The sequence below is a fragment of the Psammomys obesus genome, unplaced genomic scaffold (genome assembly GCF_907164565.1).
Source record: "Psammomys obesus unplaced genomic scaffold, mPsaObe1.curated_primary_1811, whole genome shotgun sequence".
Lineage (NCBI taxonomy): Eukaryota > Metazoa > Chordata > Mammalia > Rodentia > Muridae > Psammomys > Psammomys obesus.
The window spans coordinates 9,513-19,290 of record NW_026596440.1 but is presented as its reverse complement, the minus strand read 5'-3'; the positions used below and the strand labels follow the sequence as shown (position 1 = coordinate 19,290).

The window sequence follows — 9,778 nt, the reverse complement described above, 5'->3', positions numbered from 1 at the left end:
CTTCCTCTTGCACAGGTGTGTGTCCACTTCCCCTCGATGTGTGGTTCCCTTTGCTCCCAGCTTCTTCATTGTATTCCAGTGTTAGTATGAGGGAAGCAGTTACTTGTCTTTACATCTCATGCGTGGTCCTTGCTGTGTTAGCCATGTCACATCTTGAACTTTGGAGAAAAGGTGTGCTGGGTGATGACATTCAGTTCCTGCTGATGTATATGATTATGTCAAAGACCATGGAGAGAAATTACAAAAGGCTTGCACAGGAGTCAAACACTTGTGCAAGGAGTCACCCTGAGCAGCACAGGTTCTCATTACATTCTCATTTTCTATTGTAAACTTATCTGTCCTTGTGTCCTCCATAGTCATCAGATGCAGCAACATATCAGTGATGTATTGTGAGTGGCACGGTGTCAGGTGCCCTCAGAGTTCTGTTAAGTCTGCATTCCACTACTCTCTTCCTTCCAGGATCTATGCACAAGTAAGTCATTTGTATCAGAGTGCAGGTCCCCACTCTATCGATACACTCCCCTTACTGGTGCTTTAAGACTCAGGAAAATATATGCACCCTTTAAATTCCACAAATTCATGGAGACATCTAATGTACAGAACAAAACATTTGATACTTGTTTTGAAACTAAAATTATAATTACAGAATTCTTATCCCAGTAAAGCCCTGGGACAAAGATCTAGTAGTTGCTACTTAGTGTTGTGGGTTGTAGCATTAAATATATGACTTTGTGGATATGTTCATTTTATATTTCATCTGCCTTAATGTATACTATCCATACTGTCGTATAGGATCTTTCACCTTGTCTTCCTTGAAGATGGGTCCAGTTTGAGATCGTGTGAGTCCCCTTGATGTGTTTGAGGAATATTACTCAGTGGTGTAAGAAACACTTCTAGCACTCTTTCATGCTGGGCAGATCTAGATTTGTGTCTACAAGCACATGATGTCTGTGTTAGGCTTGTTCCTGGTGAAGTAAAGACCATGAGGAAAGGCAACTTGGAGGAAAAAGGGTTCATTTCAGCTGGCAACTTGAGGTAACAGTTCATCCCTGAGGGAGTCAAGGCAGGAACATGGAGGCAGGAACTGGAGCAGAGGTCCAGTTTGTGCTGGAACACTTTTTACTGGCTTGCTTTCCATGGCTTGCTCAGCCTGCTATCCTATTACCACATAGAACCACTTGCCTAGGGCAGGCACCGCCTATAATGTACTGTGGCATCTTCTTATCAATCACTAATTAAGAAAATTATGCTTCTTTCTTCTCAAAAAATTCCTAGCTAGTGTCAAGTTGAAGAGAGAGCTATATAGCTCAATGTATCTTGGAATTTATATGATTATTAGTGGTTTAATTAAATAAAAGTTTGATTTCATTCACTGGTCTTTATTTCAGGAAATGCTGTCCTTCTGGGATGTGGCCATTGATTTCTCTCCAGAAGAGTGGGAGTGGCTGGAGCCTGCTCAGAAGACCTTGTACAAGGATGTGATGTTGGAAATTTACAGCAACCTTGTGTTCCTGGGTGAGGATTCCATTTATAGTGAATTTGTATCTCACCATCAGCATGTAGCTTCCCCACTTTGTGCACTATCTCATGGGAGGATTTTCTTTTCAAGAGCGAGTTTCATATTTTAAAAAATGAGGGAGGTTGCTGAATAGCTAGGAAAGATTTCACCACTTTTCATTGAGTGTTTCACCTGTCTGTCTGAGGAACATGCATCCTTCATTGTTAGAAATTCTAGAGGGGACAAAAATCTGGATATAAAATGTATAAATTGTAAAATATTTTTCAAGAATAAAATATATAAAAGAAAAAAAAGAAATTCTATGGAAAGAGGCGTGAAACACACTTGTTAAATGAAGTGTTTGACAATTAAGTTTTAATGTTTTCCCCTTTAAATGAAACTCAGAATCTGGACATTGTACATTTGTTATGTATTGTAGTCTACCTGTCAGAAACCATTTAAGGAGTTAATTCTCTGCAGTCATTTATTGTATCGTCTCTTTCCTTATGCACACTATACTGGAAGGGACATGTCAATTCTCAGGAGAAGAACACATAACAATCTTTGTTTCCTTTTCCTACAAACAGGTCTTGCTGTGTCTAAGCCACAGCTGGTGACATTTCTGGAGCAAGGACAAGGGCCTTTGGGTGTGCAGAGTCAAGCAGCAAGCCCTGTGCACCCAGGTGGGTAGGAAAGATGAGGTCATGAGCAGAATTGCTCATTATATCCAACAAAAAGCCAGGCTTTCCCATGTGCCTTGTAACATGAAGTTGTGGAGAGAATTCTCCACAACTCTACAGATAAGGTCTGTAGTTCTTATCTTTGTTGTCAAAGAAGCACATCTCTCAGAAGTTTATGAAGGTTTGAGTTTCTTATGGCTTCTATTTCCAGAAGAGAGAGCCGTGCTTGTAGTTACCTTGACTCCCTGGGCTCTTCATTTTATTGGGTCTCCATTGTGATGTAAGACTCAAGGAAATGATACTCAGTAAAGTTATTTTTCTGCTGGGGTTGGAGGCAGGTTCATGCCAGAAAGCTCTCGACAGAGAGTGGGCATGACTGGGTTTACAGGAGGAAACCAGCAATTCCATCACACATGGACAAGCAGAAGCAGAAGGCAGTTTCAGGTGATTTGATTAAAACAGTTTGGGGGTCGGAAGCAGTTGGGTAAAAGTCAGATAAACCAGAGTTATTTGGGAAGTTAATTTCCCACTGGACTTAGGGAAGAGTCAAGGTCTAACTTCTTTCATGATGGGATGTGAGGTTCTGGTGGGTTTTTTTGTTGAAGTTTTATGAGCAGTTGATTATCAGGGCCAGACCTCCTGACCTAGGAAGAGAACGATGAGAAGTCATTCAAGGCCTTTAAGTGTGCAGCCATGGGTCTCTACACACCAGCTATGGTACCAGGGATTGTGTGACTCTTTCATGGCAGTTAATAGGTTTAAGCCCTTTTTTTTTTTTTTTTTTTTTTTTTATAAAGGAGAATATTCATAACATATTCAAAGAACAACTTTTGTTTGGATATATATACCCATTTATAATTCATTAAAGATAACAGAAAATTTTATTTATAAACACAGTGTGACCAGACACATTAGAGCTGGTAAAATACTATTTTTTTTTCAGAGTTCTGTATTGGACGATCATTAGGCTTATCCTCATAGGAAGCATTAAGGACAATATTACCATAAGTCCCATGAGAGGAATTGATTTCATGGGCCCTTCTTCTAAAGGTCTTTTCCTGAATTCTGCAAACTTCCTCCACGTATGTATAGTCTCATCGGCTTCTGGGTTTCTAATGAGATTAGGATTGAGGAGCTGGTCCAGTTGTCTCTGCAAGGTTACTCTGAGAGGCTGGTCTGAGTGAACGTTCAATGTCCACAACCCCTCCTCCCCAGGCTTTATTGCTTTCTGTTCCTGGCTGTGGTGGGTCCAAAGGTGGCACGTGCAGCTTAGTTGAAATGAGTGCCCATAGTTCAGCCTGCTGTGCTGACTGTCAGAGCCTCTGTCATATATTGTCTCACACTTTGCTGAGGACTGCTTACAGAATTAGGCTTTGACCTCTGAGCTCTGGGATTAGCATTGTTAAGAAAAGTCAAAGCCAATGGACAGGACATGGCCATTTGAACTAGCATGTAGGGTTTTTGTTTTTGTTTTTGTTTTACCATTTTGAGTGGCAGGCTCAGGTATAAGGTTCCCCTGTTTTCATCCTCAGGAAATATTGACTACAGTGGTAAACAATGCTGTGGGAGTTAGAATTGGCCTGGCCCTAGGATAATATAAAAGTCACTTAGGCTGTTGTAAGGTACAAGTGACCCCTCCCCTAATGACAGGATTTATGGCCTAAAAGAAGTGCTCAAGATTTGGTGGAAAGACTGTGGATTAAGTGAAAAGAAATTCAGGGAGATACAGGCAGAGTTGGCTCATCAGACAAGGTAGGATCTCAGGTTGAAAAACTGTATCATTTCTGGCTGTACAGGAAGAGCAGCTGAGCACCTCATTCCACTGAAGAGGTAAGCTGTGTGTTTCGCTTTCCTGGCCTCGCCAGTACTCATCTGTATGCAAATGGCCATTTTGTCCTCTGTAGTGGAGGACCTGGCAGCTTCAGTCTCCTGATCCCTTCATAGTGTACCTTTATACAACCTGGATCAGTCCTACAGATTTCGATACTTTGTGTCTTGGTTTGTCTTAAAGAATACAGTCAGAGGAGACAAAAGTAAGGCTGATCTACTTAAGAGACACATCAGAATAGAATGTAACCGTAGAGGGGGAAGTATTGACCAGGAAGGAGTTCAGTGTGTCACTGAATGAAGAATTAGTGGAGACACCTGGTTTGCGTTGGCCCAGGTGTCTGAACCTTTTCATGTACTACCCTTGATTTCGAATAAGATAGGATCACAAGTAAATTATCATTTGTTCTAAGAAAACTTCCTGAAGGGGTGGGTGTTACACAATATCTATTTTGATGGGGGCACTTACACAATACATATAACAGTTTTCTCATGACTGCAGAGGTTACAATGCAGTTTAGTTTCCTGGCCTGTATACCCTCCAGGAAACCTTGAAACCCTTACAATTAATGCCTCATTCCGTGCAAGTAGCTGAGAAGAGTGACTGGATACTCAGGTGAGGGTTCAGGGACCTTGCCTATATTTTGTGTTTTTGAAGGAATAGTTACATTTAACAAAGCACAGCTAGAATCTGTTTGTTCTGAGACAGGCTTTCTCTGTGTGCAGCCATGGCTGTCCTGGAACTCCCTTTGTAAACCAAGCTATCCTTGAACTCACAGAGATGGGCCTGCCTCTGCCTCTCCAGTGCTGGGATTAAAGGGATACACCACCCCACCCAGCTACACCTTGAGCTTTGTTTTATTGTTATTTATATTCTGGTTTTTCAAGACAGGGTTTCTCTGTGTAGTCTTGATTTCCTGGACTCCCTTTGTAGACCAGGCTGGCCTCAAACTCACAGCAATCTGCCTGCCACTCCCTCTCTGAGTTCTGGGATCAAAGGCAAGCACCACCAAGCCTGGATATCCCTAGAGTTTTGAAGGTGGTAATTGTTCAACTTAAAAGATACTGTGTAACATCAGTTAAAGAAAAGGTTAGCCATGCTGATCCCAGCACTCAGGGAAGCAGAAGCAGGGGGATTTTTGTGAGTTTGAGGCCAGCGTGTTCTATAATGTGAGTCCAGGACTGCCAAGTCTACACAGAGAAAGCCTTCCTCAAAAAGCCAATTAATGAAAGAGTAAAAAAAAATGAAGGACTGAATGAGTTTTAAAAATAGAAATGGGGGAGGGAGGTTGGGATTGGGAGGGGAGGAAGGAGGGGCTTATGGGGGATACAAAGTGAATAACGTGTAATTAATAAAAGTTAAATAAAAATTTTAAAAAAATAAAAATAAAACCTCAAAAATATATATTATCACCCCAAATATTAAAAAAGATAGAAATAAATAAAAGAAGGTTAAATCCAAACTGCACAGCAAGAGTACTGAGATGAATTAATATTACATGTGCACATACTGTTAAACCATTATGCTTTGTACATCAGGAATTTTTCTGCTTGCCACAGTCTGGCCTAGACTAAATATCTACACTTACTTCGTTGGAGGACCAGAAGTACTTGGTAGGGTCTTGATGTCAGGAAATACATAGTTCATGTTGGGAACCTCTTGACGCTGGTTTGATTGGGGAACACCTTCTCTGGGTCTCCTAAGAGTAAAGATGTTGACTGAAGAAGTAATGGATAAATTTTTTATTTAAATCATTGTCTTCTGTCATTTCTGTCGAATGCTGAATGAGCAACTGAATAATCTACTTAATGTATGCTGTCTCAGCTATTCTTCTGTGCCTCACAGTTTGTCCCTTTCCCAAACCAACAGTTCCTCATTCCAGAGACAGGGCAGGGGCCTAAAATTTCAGAAGTTTTTCTTCCATTGATTCAAACCCTTTGTTTTAAAACAGTGGATGTTCCAAAGCTGCTGGTGAGGCTCAATGACAGTCTTTTCTCTTCACTCTTGGTTAGACTGGGGAGCAGCTGGAGAAAAAAAGTCAGGCAAAATGGAGTCCCCTTGGACAGTTCAGTTATAAACCTTCTACTGTTTTTATGTGCCAGAGAAGTGCACACTTTTCTGCAGACCTAGGTGTATAACCATTGTAAGGCAGTGACTTCACACATGAATTTCTTTCATGTCACTTTCACTCAAGTTAATGAAAGTCATTTCATCAGAGTTCTCTGTGAATGATGAAGATTTCCTCTAAATGTTTTCTTACATATACTCAGTAATAGGATTTAAACTGCATGCCCTTTGTGGATAGAGAGTCAAAGATTAAAAATGCCTGCAACTAGGAGAATGTGCTCAACAGCTCATCAATAAGCTTTCAGAATTGTGTGGACTGAAGAATTTTTCTTCCTAGTTTGCAATTTGATACTCTGTGTTGTTACTTGGAAATATGTGTTGTCTAAAATCATTTCTGATAACTACCCTAGATAGGTCAGTGACTGAACGAAGCACATTGATAAAACACATGAGGACAGATAAAAATATCTATGTACTGTGCTTGTGTGAATTTCCACTTCACTGTTAAACACAAGTCTCCAGTTTTTATTCTTTATTCATTGTCTCTCTCCACCCAGATTACAAGTTCTTTAAGCGTGTAAATTAATGAATTTAGAAATGTGTTATTTTATCCGCTGGGTCTGGTGGCCAACTCCATTAATCCTAACACTTGGGAAGTAGAGGATTTCTGATGTTGAGGTCAGTCCTATCTACATATCAAGTTCCAGGATAGACAGAGAAAGCCTGTCTCCAAAAACAAAATAAAAGAAGAACTAGGTAACTTTGCTATCTATTCATTGACAGATATGTTGTCTGTGCAAAATTTCTGTTATTCACATGTGAAACTCAAGATTTTTATTATAATTTGATATCTTTCAGGTAAATATTTTCTTGTCATCAAAAGAAAACATTACTGTCTTCAGTTGTTGAAGATATATTATTTAATCTTGTGGACAGTACTAGTTATGTAATGTATCTTTTATACCTTCAAAACTAGAAGTCTGTACTTAATATCAAAGCTGTTTATTTTGATGTTCATCCATTCACACAATCACAATTAACTTTCTCTTTTCTAGCCTTGGCTCCTTTATACTTTCATGGATGTCATCCATATTGCTTGAAAGGCTTATTTCTCTTAGTAAAATGTCCTGTGAGTTTACATAGCTATTTAACTTTGAATACTAAGCCATTATGTTTTTATTCTATTTATTAATTACTTATAGTACATTTTGGTGTTGAAATATTCAGGAGTTTTACTTTCATTTTTCAATATATATGAGTAAATGTCTCCATTTTTAAAGATAAACATTATAAATATCAAGAGTATGCCTTAACTTTTGTTCATATTTCAACTTTGGCTCTACAGGAATTACACTCAGTGATCATAACTATTATAGCAAGGCCATTGATGATAAATCACTCCTTGTTAAAGGCCAGAGAATTCATAAAGGGAAGAAACCCTACAAGTGTGAAGAATGTGGAAAGGTCCTTAGTTCTCATAAAACACTTTCCATACACCAGAAACTTCATACTGGAGAAAAACCCTATGAATGTAAAGAATGTCACAAGGCCTTTAGTACTCGCTCATCACTTTGTACACATGCAAAAAATCATACTGATGAAAAAACCTACAAGTGTGAAGAATGTGGCAGATCATTTTATTATCTTTCAGCGCTGAAGAAACATGAAAGAATTCATTCTGGAGAGAAACCCTACAAGTGTGAAGAATGTGGAAAGTCTCTTAGTTCTCTTTCAACCCTTTCTATGCACCAGAGACTTCATACTGGAGAAAAACCCTACAAGTGTAAAGAATGTGATAAGGCCTTTAGTACTAGTTCATCACTTTGTATACATGAGAAAAACCATACTGGTAAAAAAACCTACAAGTGTGAAGACTGTGGCAGATCATTTTACTATCCTTCAATGCTGAAGCAACATCAAAGAATTCATTCTGGAGACAAACCCTACAAGTGTGAGGCTTGTGGCAGATCATTTTATTATCCTTCAATGCTGAAGCAACATCAAAGAATTCATTCAGGAGAGAAACCCTATAAATGTGAAATATGTGACAAAGCTTTCTTCTCTGCTTTAATACTTAATGAACATAAAGGAATTCATACTGGAGAGAAACCCTACAAGTGTGAAGAATGTGGCAAATCATTTTACTATCATTCAGTGCTGAAGCAACATCAAAGAATTCATTCTGAAGACAATCCCTACAAATGTGAAGAATGTGGCAAAAAATTTTTCTGTTCTCAACACCTTCAGGAACATCAAATAGTTCATACTGGAGAGAAACCATACAAGTGTGAAGAATGTCATAAATCCTATCGTAATTATACAACCCTTAAGAAACACAAGATAGTTCATATAGGAGGAAAACCCTACAAGTGTGAAAAGTGTGGCAAATGTTTTTCCACATCTTCATCCATTCGAAGGCATAAAAAAACAGTTCACTGAAAATAAATAAATAAAAGCCCTTCCACTGTGGAGAATGAGGAAAGGTCTTTGTTAATCTTCAAAGTCTTACCCAACAGAAGGTAGTTCAGGTCATACTGGAGAGAAATCCAACAAAGATCTTAAAAAGTTTACAGTTCTTCAGCCTTTAGAAGACATCAGTTGATTCATTCAGAATACAAGCTGCATGAGTCTGTGGAATGTGGCAAAATCTTTGCTAGACAATTCAGATCTTATCCTACTCAGATGAATCCATTCTGGAGACTGTTAAGTTAATAACCTTGGAATGTCTATACAAGCATCTGACTTCCACCAGCACAAATGCTAAGAATGACATCAGAGAACAGTAGAGATTTCTCTTGGCTATAACCTCCCCAGACTGTGTTCAAGCAAAGTGTTTGATGAGTTTCTTTCCTGTGTAACTGTAAATGTGGATGACACTGTTACCATGTTATAACTTGGTCTTTGGGTGCCCTGAATCTGGGATCTGGGCTGAGGTATACTCACTCTGTTCCCAGTGGGGTCACCCAAGCTCCTGTAAGATACCTACCTTGAGTGTGAAAGAAGCTCCATAAGCCCACACTTCTCACCAAGTTGGACTTTGGTGAAATGGTCTACATCGGTACCAGTCTGGAGTGAGTGGGCATTAGTGTTTGCCTCCCCAGGAAAAGGGAACAGAACACATTGCCAGTCATATTTGGTTTAGAATAAAGAAATCCTTTATTTCCTTTAAGTTCAAAACATTGTTTCTCAGATGACTCAACTGTCCTGTCTTAGAAACTTGGGGTCATATTGAAATAAGGACCCACATGCACCCACTCAGCAGGAGCATTGTGTTTGATTAGTGGATATGTGCTTGTCAATCATGAAACATTATCGGTGTAATTCTTACTTTACTATTGATACAGATCCTAAAGAAGTCATCTCAAACCTGAGCTTACTAATTTAATGTAGATTGTGAAAGGAAGGGCGATTAAAACCTAAAAGGTAAAAATCAGTAACTTATAAATGAGTAAATGCCTCAGATGTGCCCAAAATTATGTTTTTAGTCATGCTTAGTACACATGCAATTTATTTGTGGAAACAAGATGGGAGGGAAAGAACAATTATAGCTCTCATTTTATGGTCTTTTGTATATGCTACAGCTATTAAAGTGCATCCTAAAACACATACCTCAAACAAGTTTAGCATAAACCTTGCTTAATATGACATAAAAGTCCTGTGTGATTATATTTTTTGAAAAGCTGGATTTGAAAAAAAAAATGAGTG

The 9,778-nt window shown here is 38.9% G+C and overlaps 1 protein-coding gene across 1 annotated transcript in view; it reads left to right on the top strand.

Moving 5' to 3' along the window:
* Window positions 1-9,250, top strand: part of LOC129669669 (zinc finger protein 58-like) — a 60,708-nt gene extending 51,458 nt beyond the window's left edge. Inside the window, exons 2-4 of the mRNA XM_055597977.1 lie at window positions 1,389-1,515; window positions 2,086-2,181; window positions 7,419-9,250. Of these exons, the coding sequence (XP_055453952.1) occupies window positions 1,389-1,515; window positions 2,086-2,181; window positions 7,419-8,512 (1,317 nt within the window). The 3' untranslated portion in view covers window positions 8,513-9,250. The remainder of the gene's footprint in view (window positions 1-1,388; window positions 1,516-2,085; window positions 2,182-7,418) is intronic.
* Window positions 9,251-9,778: the final 528 nt, after the last annotated feature.